Source organism: Trachemys scripta, chromosome 1, assembly GCF_013100865.1.
Source record: "Trachemys scripta elegans isolate TJP31775 chromosome 1, CAS_Tse_1.0, whole genome shotgun sequence".
In the NCBI taxonomy this organism is placed as follows: Eukaryota; Metazoa; Chordata; order Testudines; family Emydidae; genus Trachemys; species Trachemys scripta.
Genome location: NC_048298.1, coordinates 211,853,823 through 211,870,763, shown reverse-complemented (window position 1 = coordinate 211,870,763; position 16,941 = coordinate 211,853,823). Strand labels below are relative to the sequence as shown.

Genomic DNA, 16,941 nt, shown 5'->3' with positions numbered 1-16,941 from the left:
GTTGTGTTCATATTTTTTACTGTACAGGCAAATATGGTGCACTGTAAAACCTATTTGTCAGTGTTCCATTTATGCATTTCAATAATTCTGCAACAAAGGAATTCTACAAGGCTATCCGGAGCTCCATCACATAGTAGCCAGGGGATAATTTTGAATACTTTTTTGTTTAAAGCTTGCCAACTATATCTATAGTTTGTAGACAGAAGTTATGAAAACAATGCACTCTAAACTGGAGCAGAGTAGGCTGACCTGTAATATTCTATTTCTGGTTTGTTCTGCTACTTACATTCTATTTTAAACTGCCTTGAAGAATTGGGACTGTTTGCTTGATCAGCTGGTTTGAATAAGGTCAATAGTTTTCATTGTTTCAGTACTGCCACCATTTTTTCTAGGATTATGTAGAAATTACACAAAATAACATAGCTGTTCAACTAAAGTAGTATGCATGAGAGAATTGTAGAATGTAGCATTATGGGGATCAAAGACACTAATGAAGACAGACAGGGTTGGCCTTTGACCTATCAGCTTCTCTTCCTCCTCTGCCTCCTTCGTTGGATGTTTGCTCTGCTTCAGTTTATGGCAATTACCCCTTTTCCACAGCTCAGCTGCTGCAGAAAATAAAAAAGGAAGCAGCACTCCATAAGGAAATCCTGCCTGGTGTGTATGGAGAATTCAGACCAAACATGTAGGAGCAAAGTAAAATAACTTTGTGGCCTGTCATTGGCCTTGATGATTATGATATTTTTCTAAAGCCTTTCCATGTTGGATCTTAAAGAGCTTTAGGAAGATTAATTACTAGATATAGTCAAATGTTTTTAATCAAAATTCTTCTTCAATGCAAAATGGCTTTTTGATAAAATGGTAATTTTTGAGAAAGGATTAGATGGTCAGTGTACTTGTTATTACTGGGGTGGTGATCAGAAGGGTTTAACTAGCTAACATGGGGAGAAAGCAGGTATTTAAAATGAGGTGGTTGGGCTCTGTAGTTCATCTTTCAAGAGGTGGAGGTTGTGGCAGCCCATTGATTGGAGAAGTCCTGGGTGTTGACAAAGTATGTGTGTGAGTGGGGTATATGCAGGACCATTTATGGCTAAATGTTTGGTACATGGCTAGGGCCAGCTCTGGAATTATACTAACAAGTATGATTTGATGGAGCATTAAGTTCTTCAGTGATTTTTCAGATGACTCCGTCATCTTTCTTTTAGGGTTTTGTAAAGAGGAACTTCCAAAGAGATGGGTCAGATGGAAGTTCCATTTTCCCAAATGCGCCTTTGTTGCATTTGTAATACTTTGTAATACTTTACAGACCACTATAAATGGGTAAAATATACCTACTTTATCAAAGTACACAAATATGTCAGTACCAGTAAGTCAGGCAAGAAAGAAACACATGCTGCAGCTGCATTAACAACAGAGAGAGACTGACACCTGAGTCTGTTCCACTGACTCCACAACCAAAGTCTAAAATAAATAGCAGTAACACATTTATACTCCTTGCCTGGTGCCCACCCAGGAGTCCACTGGTATTTGTTAGTTAGTTAACATAACTGTCTTTGCTCAACTTCAGAACCCAGCATATCTTGCTGCAAGAAATTATCCTCTTATTTCACAGAGAAGATCCCCAGCATCTGGTCCATCAACCTGACACGGGACCTGAGAGTTCATCCAATGACACAAGAACTAATGGAAGTACTGATGCCAATAAAGGCCAGCACTGGTGACTAGTTGTAAAAGAGCAGGCCAAATCCTTCTTGAGCTGCCAATACAGTAGTGGTTCTATGTTGCACTGGCAAACAATGTTGCTGTGAGGCTGCGGCATTGTCTGTATGACGCTAGGCTATGCAGATTACTTGAGCTCTGGGGCATCAGACAGAAGTCTAAAATACTTCAAGCTTCTCGAGAATCTAAATAGTGTACCAAATTTTGAGTCCAACTTTGATGAAAATTTCATGACCACAAAAATGTTTCTGATAAAATACTGCATACTTGAGTTACAAGCCCAGAGTCCTGGTTCTTCTGAGTATTTTTTAGTTGGATTTTGCACGCTTTGTTTATCTTGTTGGCTGCATAAAATGTACATTAGATATATTTCTTCAGATTTCTCACTGTAGCAACCAATGGTGCAGCTTCACCAGTAGAACCAACTGTGCGGGAATTTGTATAGACTAGATTGACCACTGGCATTTTTAGCCACCGAGTTGTCTAATTGTGCTAAGAGCAAATCTAGATGTAGGGTGACCAAATGTCCTGATTTTATAGGGACAGTCCTGATATTTGGGGCTTTTTCTTATATGGGCTCCTATTACTCTCCACCCCCATCCCAGTTTTTCACACTTGCTGTCTGGTCACCCTATCTAGATGCCATGGTGGTTAAAATGCCAAATGTTACCAGTGGCCTGTCCATACTAGCACCTCACCAATGGCAGCAATGGTGGATAATAATTTTAAGAAAAAAAAGCCTAGCGTAGACAAAGCCATTGTGAATTAACAAGGCAGTAAGTTTGCGGCTGGTTTCATGAATAAGACTATGAGCCTGATACTCATTTACACGAAGGCCCTGTTACACTGCTCTGGAGTGTAAAGGTGCCTCAAAGTGGGTATGAATTACACATTTACACATTACACATTTCTAAAAGATGAGAATAAAGCCCCATGACTGTTAGGGTTGTTGTTTTTTAATCACCAGTCATGTTTTTTGTTCCCCTTGTCTGTCTACTACAGAGCAAAACTTCTCCATGAATTTTTACAAACTTTCCTCTATGGAAGAGTGACCTAAGTTTTTAAGCTGTTCTAAGCTATGATCTCATTAATATTAAACAGTTTTAAAATAATGTTTATTGAACTGTAGACTGTGGCTTGAAATAATATAACCTCAGGAATTTGATTTTTTTTTTCTTTTCTTTTTTTTTTTTTTTCTTCACATGGGAAAACCTCAGCTGATTCATGGGAAACAATGTATCTAAAACATCATGTAGTTTAAACCAATAAATCTCACATAATTTCAAACTAGCACAAAGTACTATTTTGTGATGTTTCCTGTTTGGGGGATCTTTTAACACATTTTAAAAAACGAAGTCACATATTTGAGTTTGAGCAGGTTGACAGCCTAGCCAGAGGAGTGGTCTTAATCTTCGCTGGAGCATGTAGCTTATTCTTTCCTACATTCTGTCACTAAAATATTTTGTCATGCAGGTCAAAGCATTTTAAATGTTTGCTTCTTTCCACCATAAGAGTGATGCTCACAACATTGACATCCTCTTCTGTGCAAACAAACACAACCTTATACAAATCAACCTTAAAAAAAGTAAATAAATACAATTAAAAAAAAAAGCTAATCCAATCAGCTTTCCCGCTCTCCCCCCCCAAATGGAGAGATTCCAGTGACTCCATTGAGTTCACTCGGGACTTCACTGTTGCTATCCATTTTATGTGGAAGGCATTCAGATGCTTTGGTGATGGGCGACAATATAAAACACCAATATGGGGAGATGGATTTTATTGCATGACTAGTTGGAGTGATCTTTCTATCTTCAGCAGTAGTTGGGTTTGTTTTTTATTTTAGCTTCATTCATGTGAAACTTCCTGTATTTCTCTGAGCAAATGGGCATTTATAATAAGCCCTAACTGTAACAGATATTAATCGGCTTGGGCCTTTCTGCTCCTGTTCCTTTAAAAAAGGGCTTGCTAGATGTGCAGACTGACCCTGACTTCTTAAAATGTCTGTGTGTGCTGCTTTCCCTGCACTTATGCACGTGACTTTTTACCCTGTTTTTGAAGTCTCTTTCAGTAGAAAGGGAGCCACAGGACAGCAGTAATTACCCAGATGACCCCTGGAGGATAACTGAGGAACAGCGAGAATATTACATCAACCAGTTCAAATCCCTACAGCCTGATCTGAACTCTTTCATTTCAGGTAACATTTACTAAATAATATGTATGTGCAGCAAAACAACCAGGATGAAAGGCCTGAAAATTAAAGCAAAGTACAGTAGATAAAGGGAAAGCTTCTTGAATTATCTTTAGATCAGGTTTGTGCCCCAGACAGGGTTGATTAATTTTTTTTTTTTTTTTAAGTAACAACTTCTAAAAAAAGTTACCAACCTACCCACTGCATTTTATCTCTTTTGCTACCCACCCAGGATTCAAATTCATGGGGGCGCCCAAAAATATAGACCAGCGTCGTCGTCGTCCTCTACTGCCTCCTCCTTGCCCTACAGAGGGGGCAGCAACTACCTGCATCCAGCACCCAACACGGCAACCCTAACCCCAGCGCGCCAGGTCACAACGCCACATACTCAAATGCCTCGCCCTCCAAATCCTCTTTTTCTCCCCCAGGGCCTTTACAACCCTAGGCCCGCAACCCATCTACCACCTTCCTGTGACCCACTGAATCACTGAATTAAAGCATTAAAATAATACAGTGGGTAAAATAATAGTTTCTTCGAAGAATTTTTTAAAAATTATTTAAAGCATGGTTCTACTGTTAAAGATGACTCCAAAATGGGTTACAGGTTAAATGTATATTTTAATACCCCATGCTCTCTGTTTACAGGTAAAATATTTTTTCTTAACTGCCATCCCTGCAAACTCACTCTGGGATCTGAGAGCCAAACTGGGTTAATTCTTTCTTGTGTGTCATCATCAGAAATAAATGTTCTGCAGGCCAAATGCTGTCCTCACTTACAACTTTGCAACCCCATTGTCTTCAGAGAGTTTATACAAGTGTCATTGACTGGAATTTAGCAACAAAAAGAAAATCTTTTGATGATGCACAAGGAGGACTAGAGTCCAGCTATCTCAGCTGTGGTGGCTGCAGGAATAAAAGAGGAATAAAAAAATAAAATAAATGTATATTTGTCACTAAAATGAATAGATATGATTCTAAACACACACTGGGAGTAGATCTTTTGAGGAAGAATGTGAGAGTTTCACATACTAATTTTTCAGAATAGAAACACACTTTAAAAATTCAGTGGGAAGTTAAAATAAATTGTTGGAATCTGAAGACAACATTTGGGGCTCAGTCCTGCAAAGTGCCAAGCTCTGGCCTGATCCATAAAAACACAAGCATGCACTTAACTACTTTCCTATTAAAGTCAATGGGACTGTTTAGGTGCTTAGAGTTAATGATCTGTTTAACTGTTCTACAGGATCATATCAGGATGCTCAGTACTCTGTAGGATTGAGTTGTTGGCCCTTAAGCGGTTAAATGTAAACCCTGCATAGCACACACATGGTAACAGTATTGTAACTGACCTTAAAAATCAGATTTTCACTGACCAGACTTCTTGTGAGAGGAATTATTTTAGGTACTGTGAGTTAGTCTGGCAAGGAAAAGCCACAGATTTTAACTACAGGCATTTTGACTCTGTCCTCTGAGGTTATATTATTGCAATCCAACACTTTGGGATTCAGGAATTGTGACCTCAGACAAAGGTTTTAAAATAATTGCTTGATCTTGGCAGAAATTAGCACTTCATCAGTTTTTTCCCCTTGGTTAAATCTTCTCCAACTGATCTTCCTAGTAGGAGGGAAAAGAAAATGGAAGTTCAACACATAGTGGATTTCCAATGAAGCTGCATATAGTAAACTTTGTTTATAACAGAATGCATTCTTTATGTGCAAGATGTTTGCTCTATCTATTCCGAGAGAGAACCTCATAGGGCCAGACATTGCATTTCATGCACGCCCACAGTTACTATTAACTGCAGTGGGAGGCAGGATTATAGATCTGTATATAATGGCTCCGAACGGGGTTGGCCTTACGTTTTGCAGGCTTATGTGAAGTAAAATGTGTAAGGGTCTAAGGCAGACTTTTGCCATCCTTGTAGCCTATTTGCCTGAGACAGTGTTTGGCAGCTAGATGCAGAGTGAGCTTCTTATCACTGAAGAGGGCTCAGCAGGGGTTTGTTGGCTGGGAGGGAAATCAGATTGCTTATTATGGGAGGGCTACAGAGGATGTTCACAACTAGTAGTGAAGACTGTAGCAGGATGCTTAGTTGGTTCCTCTAAGTTCAGGGGTGGCCACTCTGAGCCGGAGAAGGAGCCAGAATTTACCCATGTACATTGCCAAAGAGCCACAGTAGTACGTCAGCAGCCCTCCAGCGCCTCCTGCCTGCTGCAATCAGCTGTTTCGCATGCGCAGGTGGCTCTGTGGGGGAGGAGTGAGGGCATGGCAGGGTTGGTGGCAGAGGCTTTGGGGGTAGGGGTGGAATGGGGGCAGGGCCTGGGGCAGAGCAGGGGGTTGAGCAGTGACCACACCCCAGCACATTGGAAAGTTAGCATCTGTAACTCCAGCCCTGGAGTAAGCGCCTATGCAAGGAGCTGCATATTAACCTCTGAAGAGCCACATGCGGCTCTGGAGCCACAGGTTGGCCATCCCTGCTCTAGTTTTTCTTTCATGATGGTAGGGCCACAGCAGGCCTGAAAGCAGAGAAAGTCACTGTGGGAGTAGCATAGACGGTGCAGGGCTATTTGCTGCCACGTATTTGGCATGTGATTAGAAGCATCCTTTTCTCTGGAAAGGAAGCCATTTATCTCAGTTTTCCTTTCTTTGTATTCATAATGCCGTACTGATGATGATAATAGTAATATTGAGGCATGTTTTCATCCATTAATATTTTTCCCACGTGGAGAGAAATAGAGAAATGAGGTCAACCGCTCTGCTTGGCCTGTCCCATCTCGGTGACTCACCAAGAGACAAATGGCCAAGCAACCATACTAGTACCCAACAATCAGAGTGTCTGTTGAATGTGAAATAAGCTGCTGATGCTGTTGCAGCTTTATAGAAAAACAAACAAAATCAGATTGGAAGATGAATATCAAATGCCTAGCAATCCTTGTGACACCTTAGAGACTAACAAATCTATTTGGGCATTAGCCCAGATAAATTTGTTAGTCTCTAAGGTGCCACAAGGATTCCTCATTGTTTTTGCTGATACAGACTAACACGGCTACCCCTCTGAAACCTATCAAATGCCTGTTTCACTGTTCTTGACAGGTTCCGTGGCTAAGAATTTCTTCACAAAATCCAAGCTTCCCATCCCAGAACTTTCTCACATATGGTGAGTACTGTAGTGTAACCCAGAATATGGATGCTTGTTTTAAAAGACATTTTAGCTCAAGAGTTCTTGTTAGATTGAAAAAGTGTCTTTAGAGTAATTATAATTATTGCTCTTATCATCAAAATCACTTTCAGGTCCAAGCAGCGGGGTGCGTGTCGATCTTCCTGGCATGCTTGTTATCTTTTTAGAGCTACTCTTTTACTCAACAGGACTGCAGATATTTTAATAGCAATATAAATGATAGCCATTTTTAAGAATATTATAAAAAACATCATTAGCTCAATGAAAAGACATATTTCATGAAATGGTTTAGAAGAAACCACATTTGGAATATTTTAGATGTGTTCAGTTAGCTTTATGTTTCTGGCTGTGATTTGTGAGATGAGGCCTAATTAATACCTAATTTTTAATAAGTACATCTGCATAATTCATCAGTGCTTTTATTAACGAGCCAGCACTCTTGTTTTTAATGAGTTTGTTTAGAGACCATTGCAGATGGCACTTGTATACAATACAATTTATAAGGATCTTATTATAGTTCCATAAAGATAATGGTTCTTGTATCGTCATCCTATCTTGATATCAGGAACAAACTGTTCTAAACATTCACCAAAAATGCTGATAAAGGGAACTCTTATTTCACTATAGCTATATACTTTTATGAAGATAGATTTTAAGAAAAGCTTGCAAGAGCCCAAACATCTGTTGGGTTCAGAGAATTTGCCTGGAATAGTTTCAAAGCTAGTTGTGAATCATGAAACAAAAGGCTAAAGAAACATTCTCTGGGGAAAAATGAGCACTGGAATTTAATTTAAAAATTATTTAAGAAAAACTGCTTAACCCACTATGATAACCAAAAACATTTTATTTATGTTACAAACATTAACTGTGCTCTGTATAGCATTACAAAAGAAAATGTTCCTTTCTAGGAGCAATTTGAAATCTTGCATAATATAATTTATCAGGCAAAAACTCCTTTGCTAAAATTGAGGAGCATTTCAATCTTGCTAAAATTGAGGAACATTTCAATCTTCACTGTAACCTTGACTGCTTGAAACATTGTTCCTTCACTTTCAAACAGTGATGAAGTAACTATTGCTCCATTTTAGCCATTATATTAACACTAAATGAATTCTAATATTTTCCAGAAGGTGTAGTCTATGAAACTGTGTTCATGTGCTTCTGAAATCCTCTGCTGCTGTTTCACGCTTAAACGAAAACTAAACAAACAGCAGTGCTAAGGGGCAGTTTAATGCTAACAGTCCAAACTGCCACCAGCATTAGTTAATCCAGCTGTGCAGCTCATAAGGCCGGTCTACACTTGTTAATTAAGCACTTTCTGAAAACTGTTTGCATTGATCCGTCTGCCTGAAACAGTACTGAATAGGGTTTAAGTGCTAGCATAGACCAACCGAACAGTTTGTCAACACCATTTCGGAAAGAGAGATTGAATTTGGGTACTTAAATATAATTTCTTGTCAAATTTCAGTTTTTGAAATACCAGATAGAAAATATTGTATGATATGGCATAAAGAGAAAGCACTTTTTTTCCCATATAAAATCTTCTTAGTATTGGAAAGTCAGATTGTTTCACTTCTCAAAAGGAAATGTTTAAAAAAATAAACAGTATTTTTAAAAAAATCCCACTTACTTGGGAATTGTTACCTTTTTACATAAAGAATATGCTCTGTGTGTGTGTGTTTATGTGTATGTTTCATTCCTGCAATGGCTCAGGAAATGTGTGAATACCATGTTCACAGGGAGCTGAGCGATGTAGACTGTGATGGAGCGCTGACGCTGCCAGAATTCTGTGCTGCATTTCACCTCATTGTTGCTAGGAAGAATGGTTATCCATTGCCAGATACGCTGCCGGAGACCTTACTGCCAGATTACCTTCAACCAGGTGAGGCTGTGATATTCCTGTACCAACTCGTCGTTCATCCAGAACAGCCTTTTTTCGTAAGAGACAAAGATTTAGCTAGAAGCTGAGTAGTACCTCTCGATGTAGCTTGATAAAACATTGATTTTTAGTTATGCTTAAAGGGAAAAGGCTAAAGACGAACCAAAAAATAATTATTAAAAAAAAAGCAGCAGCAGCATGTCTCTGTGAAGGAGCACACCTGCACACTGACAAAGAGGGGACTAATAAGCTCCTCTGGGCCTGGTCAGCACCAATGAGGCACACCTGCAAGGCCTGTTCTTCCTGGAGCGGGGTGGGGGCAGGGATGTTAAAAAGGGAAAACCTGCCACAGGAAAGAGGGCAGGGGATGTGAACAGGGAGAAGGTTGCCCCGTCCCAGACAGCTGAGAAAGGCCTGCCCAGAGGGAGACAGCAATAAGCCTCACCTCTCTTGAAGCTGCACGGCCCAGCCTCAGAGCAACACACCCCATGAGGAGGGGCTGGAGGTGGACCTTGTGTAGATTAAGTTCTAAAGGCTGACCCAGGAAGACTGCCTAAGTTCCAGGTCACCCTTGTGTCTTTTCAATTTTTTATGCTCTCCTCTCCCCTATAAGGGAAAAAAGAGGGGAGAGGACTTTTCATTTTTTGTTTGTTTGCTCCAAGAACCCCTTGGACATATGCTGTGGGGAGAGAAAGACAGTACGAGGATCTGAAGTGGGGTCTGGAGGGAACTTGAGGGGACCCCTGCCCCTCCAAAGTCTCTGTTCCCTATAGGCTGTCCCCATGCTCTATTGAAATACTAGTGTCTACTAGAATTCTACTGTCTAGATTCTACTAACATGAGGCATAGCTAGGAGTGGCAGATCTGGGTGTCACAAAATTTTACATATGAAGTAGGTGACTTTTAGCTTTTGTGTTGTCTTGCTCTAATGACTCTTGGAGGCATATTTGAAACGATGGAATATTACTGACCTGCTTTACAGGTTATCTTGAATGCTGTATATGATTACTGATTTTAGCAGAGCTCACATTTTTCTATAACTCATTTTCCTGATCTGCCATTCCTACTGTTAATATTTTACAATTAACAGTGAGATTTCACCAGTTTGTGTGGGATGGGGATAAATGAGTCTACAATGTGTAATGTACCTCATTACTGAGGTACAGTTGAGAAATATTGACATATGTTGTCAATTTTCATTATATATTAACACTGAAGTGCATACCCTTCAATTAAAAAATGTGCACAGCTTTCTAGGGTGAAGAGGATTAATTGCTGATAATCATTATAGTGCTAAGAGATAATATATAAGAGCTAATAAAATCTCCATTAAATTTGTTGGCACTTTAAAAGGAGAGGAAAAGAGCAAATCAAGTTGTAGTTAAAAAATTAAATGTCCCCCATGTATCAATTCACTGAAGTAATTTCTGTCAGATTCCTGTTCTCTACATCTTCATATCCACGGGTATAAACTATGAAAATCAACCTTCAAGATGTTCACACTATTAGTCTGCATAATCGTGTGTCCTTATCACTATCACCTCCATCTTCCCTCCCTCAGGCTCTCCTTCCTGTTTGTTATGCTCGCTTCTAGTCTCATTTTAAATTAGACTGTAAGCTGGTCAAGACAGGGATCTTGTCTTTCTATACAGTGCCTTTCACTGTAGAACCTTGAGCATGTCATGATTATGGCCTCTGGGTGCTATTGTAATACAAAGAATTAGTAGTAATAATAGGGCATTTTTCTGACCACACTATGAACCTCTCACTTGGCATGAATCAGGTTGTGTGTTTTCTAAGCTAACCTTCCTCATCTCTGTCTTCAGTTTTTCCTCTTGGCCTCCTGCTAATGTCTTGAATTAAAACCAAATACTTGAATTGCATCCAGCTGTTCATAAATATCCACCAAGCTTTTATTAACTAAAGGCATTTCCACTGCAAATTTGAGAACAAAAGGCTAAATTGCAAACAGGTTTGTTTCTAGCTATTGCAGAATGTTTGTCATCCTACTAACTAATATTTAGTATTTTGGGATACGTTTTTTTTAATAGTATTTAATAGATAAGAACCTTTCTCTAGGCTTTTTAAGCCATCTCATAGAATTTAATAGGCAATTACATACCCTTACAAGAGAACTTTATAGGATAGTTTAAAGAAATCAAAATCCTCTAGAGTTAGTACAATTTTCTGTAAAATTATAGGGTTTTAGAATCATTTCAGTAGAAAATTTCAGTGGAGACTAATGGTTTTGTCCATATTATATTGTTTGGGACTTTTCTAGAAGGGACAACTGGGAATGGATAGCTCAGGAAGACGATACTGGAATACAATGTCTGACATGTCTAGGTCACTAGCTAGAATCTAGTTTGTGCTTCTAGTGACCCAGGGTTTGTCTTCAGCTGCACCTTTCCACTGTAGCACTTTAGTGAAGACACTCTTATGCTGACAGGAGAGCTTCTCCTGTCGGCGTACCTGAGAAGGGGTAGCTATGTCAGCAGTTAGATCGGTATAACTATGTTGCTCAGGGGGGTGAGTGATGTAATTATACCGCTATAGGTATGTAGTGTAGACCTGGCCTGAGAGTAGTCTGGTATCCTACATGAGGCAAGTTTGGTTGTCTCTGTCTCATTCCTGGCTAGAAGACCGGTACCAATATTAAAAAGAAAAGTCATGACCACAGTTTGCACTACTTAGCACCTTTTACGGCAGTTTGAGCACAGAGCAAGGACTGAATGAGCACGGATAGTGAGTGTCTGTATTCCTCCATCCTTTGAGGTGTTTCCTCCAGGTCAGAGTTGAGGCACGTTGGCAGGATGGTGGGGGGAAGCTTGCATTATTGCTGTCCATTTAATATCTGATCTGTTGATAGAGGACATCAGTTTTCATTGTGTCAGTTTGGCATTTCTAATATCTTAATTTTAATAAAAAAAAAATACATGAGGATAAACAAAGGCAGATGATAATAGCTGCTTATCATATTGGCCGATGGTGTCTCACTGGGTCCTTGTGCTTTTTACGTTTTAAAAAGTAGGGCAGACAGTTGCCTGGGAGATTTTTTTCCCATATATTTTTTCCTCTTATTTGCACCTAGCTTTTGTTCTGAACTCCCCTGTTTGCACTGTAGCCTTCTATCTTCGTAAATGAGCTCTGTTTTGTTTCTTTTAAGCAGCAAAGCTTTTCAAGGGCTAACCATTAATTCTAGCAGTGATATTGGCAGAGTAGTTGAGGGATTTAACATTTAGCTAATACTTACAGCTCTATTTAGACAAGATTCACAAATAAAGATGGAGTTTTTGAGAGGAGAAGTATGTATTTGAAAAAAACCCTTGCACAGTGAATCACATATAGTACAAAAAGAACAGGAGTACTTGTGGCACCTTAGAGACTAACAAATTTATTAGAGCATAAGCTTTCGTGGACTACAGCCCACTTCTTNATGGCTTAATATAAAATCGAGTCATAAATAATTAAACATGATTATAGAATCAATGGCAACCATGACACAAGTCTAGCATTACTCATAAACCCTCTGCAGGTGTGGAGAGTCTTGGCTTGATAGTCCAAAAGACCAGGGGAGTTTACAGTTGCAGAAACTAATTATAGCTGGAATGTCTTAAGGAATTTACTTCTGTTTCTAGCAGCAGAAGTCTGTTGGTTTCTGTACTGAATACATTTTGTGACAGATTACACCTGTACTGACTTGGTAACAGCAGAAAAACTTCTAATTCTGGTTATTTTCCTGAGAGAAACAACCACTTTAAACTTAAGTAAATGTAGAGGAGTACTTGTGGCACCTTAGAGACTAACAAATTTATTAAAGCATAGACTTTCGTGGGCTACAGCCCACTTCTTCGGATGCATCCAAAGAAGTGGGCTGTAGTCCACGAAAGCTTATGCTCTAATAAATTTGTTAGTCTCTAAGGTGCCACAAGTACTCCTGTTCTTTTTGCGGATACAGACTAACACGGCTGCTACTCTGAAACATATAGTACAGGCTCTGAACCAACAATTTTTGGAATATGCATATAAATAAAGCAGTATGGTGTGCTTCCCTGTATATGTAATGGACCCTTTTAATACTCCCTTCCAAGTACAACACTAGAATTTATGACAACTTGGTATGAAACATTTTTTATGGGAGAAGTCCTATACCATAGTTTAATGTCTATGAAATCAAGGTTTTGCTTGGCCATTTAGGAATGTAAGTCTATTTGATAGCACTACTCATTAGCCTGTTGTATTAAGTCCAGTATGAGGTAGACTTAGTACTTTATTCATAAGGCTCAAGCAGAATTTTTTGCATTTGATCAAAATGTTAAAATTTAAAATAAAGAAGTGACTTTCAAAAGAAGCATTTAAGGATGAATTGATTTTGCTACTTATATGGCTTGTTTTATGAACTACAAGTTCAGGGCTAAATTCTGTGCTGGGGTAACTCTATTAAGAACTTGACCCACTGTGTTTTGCTTTGAAAGCTTTTCTTGAATTAAAATAAAAAACCCTAAAGCTGATTGCCCTGTCTAGTAACCTAACTGCGTTTTAAATTAATAAAGATTTGTAAAAGCTTAGTTTGTTTGGAGGGACCAGATGCTAATCAGAAACTAGAAACTGGACTTGTGAATTGGTTATTCTGCTACTCAACATATTAATCTTAAGAAAAATAGGTTTTCTAGCTACCAAGATGCTTAATGATTTAGAGGGACTAATCCCTAAGAAATGTTAGCAGAAGGGTCCATGTATATAGAACAAAAACATGAGTGTTGCAAATATTACCTTAACAAATAGCAGGATTGTTTTTCCTGCTCCCAGTAGTTACCTGATTGAAAACTATTAAAGCTGATACCGACCGAAGCAAGTGTTGTGATTAGTCTTCATTCTTTTCACTGACCTTTAGTTATATTGCATAGTGTTTGGTTCTAATACATTCCCCATTTCTAGATAACACAAACAGGAAGTTGCAGGCCTATCAAATAGGTTTTATAGTTCTAGCACTCCAGTCTGTAATCTGTTACGCCTACTATATTGACTCCAGATCCCAGGAAGGAAAGACACAAATAAAACTTCAGTCATAGTTGTTTTTGGGTGGCTGAATAGTATCTAAATCTGTCCTCAGTTCCACCCGATTGTTTCTACAATATATTAGACTTGTACATCACAACATGTTATTACTTAAAAATAATACAAGAGAAAATGATTCTCTATACAGTACTTATCCAGATCAATTGTTATCTTGTTATCCAGATCAATTGCAGTATGAAGGGGTGGGGAGGAAAAACAATAATCTAATACATGTAAAATATATGTATTATTAAACAAAGACATGTATCTTTGCTTTCTCTCCAGCTTCCTTTAAGCCTAAACGTGACTGCGCATTATTGGATTCTTATTCTGAGTCATTGCCAGTCAGTCAACAGACCAGGGACTTTAATCGAACTGAGGTAAGAAAATTACCCGAGGGCTATAGTTACATTAAGGAATTTACATTAGTAGACCACCTAGCAATTAATACATCATACATATCTGTGGAATTTTCAAGTGGGCTATCTGTTTTTAAGCTTGCCTTTTGTCCATCTTACTGTTCCTCTCTCAGCAATTCATTCAGTGACTGTAGAGGGTAGACTGGCCTCCTTTCAACAGGTGTGCATGAGTGGCAGAGTCTACATCCTCCTCCTAAGGACTCTGTGCTGTGACAAGTTGGGAGTCTGTGGGTCAGATGCTGGGAGAAAGTTGAATATTCTTTTCCTGTCAAGCTCCTGCCTTGCTGAGGTTGGAGCAAACAATGGGAAAGAAGGTCTGTGCTGATGTGGAAGGCAATTGATCAGAGGAATCCTGATAGACTGTGGCATATTAATGCTGTTGAGGATTGGATTGGCCAAAAGGTTGGGCTTTGTCAGGGACAAGCTTCATTCTAGTCAGGATCTCCTTCCAGACTCTTCTGCTGTCACCTTATCAGCACACTCCTCAAGATGCATTCTTCCTTTTTCAGAGCCCCAAGTCCCATCTTGTCCCCAGAAATCCCATTGAAAGGGAATAAAATGTACCTTTCTCAGCTGTTCTGGCCTTGCCCTCCCTCCCCTGCATCTCTGGTGACTGCTTGTTACCCCAGATTTGGTGCAATATGTAGCAAGAGTTTGGGTCTACAGGTCTAAGTAAGCATGTGCTCCCTGCTGTATATTCATTCCTCCTTCCCCTGGTTAACTTTTTGGCCTCTGGCATGACCTGGAACAGAGGCTAATTGATGCTCTCCCCTTTTCCACTCCAGTGGACAGATTTTTAAAAACTCTCAGCCCCCATTCAGGTATCTAAATGAAGCAGGCAGCGATTCAAAATTTCTCAGCACCCAGCAGCTCCCATGGAGAACAAGAGAGCAATGGGAGCTGCTGGGTACTGAGTGCTTCCAAAAATCTTGGTCCCTAGTTCCTTCTGGCTTCCCTGTGAAACATATTTCATCCATGGTTCTGCTAGTGCCACCAGTGGATATATCACCACCCAGTTGGCTGTGAGGTGGTGGGCCGCTGCACCCCAGACCATGCTATCTGCCTCTGCCGCTGGTCATAATGCCACAGTCTACCTAGGTACCAGTAGTGGATCAGCACATCTAACTTTTGAATGACCCTGGCACTTCCCTAGGTTCAGGACCCAGCCCTGGACTAATCCAGGCCTGATGGACTGCCTAAAAAGAGAATGGTGTTTTATATCAATATAAGTACAGGCCAAATAACTGAGTTAAGGGGACAATAGTTCAGTCAGAGGAACTTTAGAAAAGTAAGTGGTCTCATGACATTTGTAAACTTGAGAGGTTTAAAGGCCTAAAACCTGGAATAACCTTACCTGCCTCATGGTTGTTGCCAACCCATTACACCTGGATATGTCAATTCAGAGTTTGTAAGCTGTGCCATTTGAAGGTCTTAGCTTGTTAGGGTAGTGAATCAAGTGACAATTTGTGGACAGGGCTATGGTTCAGAATTGTTAGGCCTCTGAAAATTGGCATGCATTGCTGTTGTGGAAGTCCCTTCAAACTCTGCATCCAAATTAAAGAATAATGGTACATTCTACCAGCTCAGCCCCAGCGCTGGTGTAAGGCTGTTCTCCAATCACTTCATCCTCCCCCTTGTTATAGGGAAAACTCCATGGTCGAAACACAGCTCTTCTCTTGTCAAATGCAACTATGCAATATCACCACCAGGCAATAGGCAATGTTTCATAATATTGCTGAATTTTATTCTCACTTTGCATGGTGTGATCATTGTGTTTATCTTGTCGGACTACTTATATATGATCTTACCAGCGCCCTTTCTGCTCACAGGGCAATGTTCTGGGTACATCAGCTTGATTCAGAATAGCACTACTATTGGTTTTTGAAAATGGTGCTTTTATTTTAGAAGTGCAGGCAGGTCTTTTACTGAAGCACAGATTTCTGGTCCTATTAATATGTTCACATGCTGTGAGGTTGATTAACAGTGGGGTGCCAGATTCTGCCACAGGCCAACACTTCACTAGAACTTTTTCACTGTGTTCTAGTGATGGAAAACTAATCAGTTCCTTGACAGTTTGACTTATTAGCATATATGTTTATTAATTTGCAGCTTAAGCAGAAGTCATGCTGAAAACACATACTTGATCATATACATGCAGCTCCACTACCAGATTTTAATAAAATATTAACTGCATATCAATATTGTATCAGCTCAATACATTAATATCTTATTGCCCTTATATAAATCCATGGTACGCCCACATCTTGAATACTGCATACAGATGTGGTCTCCTCATCTCAAAAAAGTTATACTGGCGTTAGAAAAGGTTCAGAGAAGGGCAACTAAAATGATTAGGGGTTTGGAAAGGGTCCCATATGAGGAGAGATTAAAGAGGCTAGGACTTTTCAGCTTGCAAAAGAGGAGATTAAGGGAGGATATGATAGAGGTATATAAAATCATGAGTTGTGTGGAGAAAGTGAATAAGGAAAAATTATTTACT

General features: G+C 39.5%; 1 protein-coding gene across 9 annotated transcripts in view; it reads left to right on the top strand.

The window, feature by feature from the left end:
• REPS2 (RALBP1 associated Eps domain containing 2) overlaps positions 1 to 16,941 on the top strand; it is a 113,310-nt gene that overhangs the window by 26,492 nt on the left and 69,877 nt on the right. For all 9 annotated transcript variants that reach the window (XM_034756180.1, XM_034756170.1, XM_034756161.1 and 6 more), the window contains exons 6-9: positions 3,778 to 3,913; positions 7,001 to 7,064; positions 8,825 to 8,967; positions 14,308 to 14,402. In XM_034756180.1, coding sequence (XP_034612071.1) covers positions 3,778 to 3,913; positions 7,001 to 7,064; positions 8,825 to 8,967; positions 14,308 to 14,402 — 438 coding nt within the window. The remainder of the gene's footprint in view (positions 1 to 3,777; positions 3,914 to 7,000; positions 7,065 to 8,824; positions 8,968 to 14,307; positions 14,403 to 16,941) is intronic.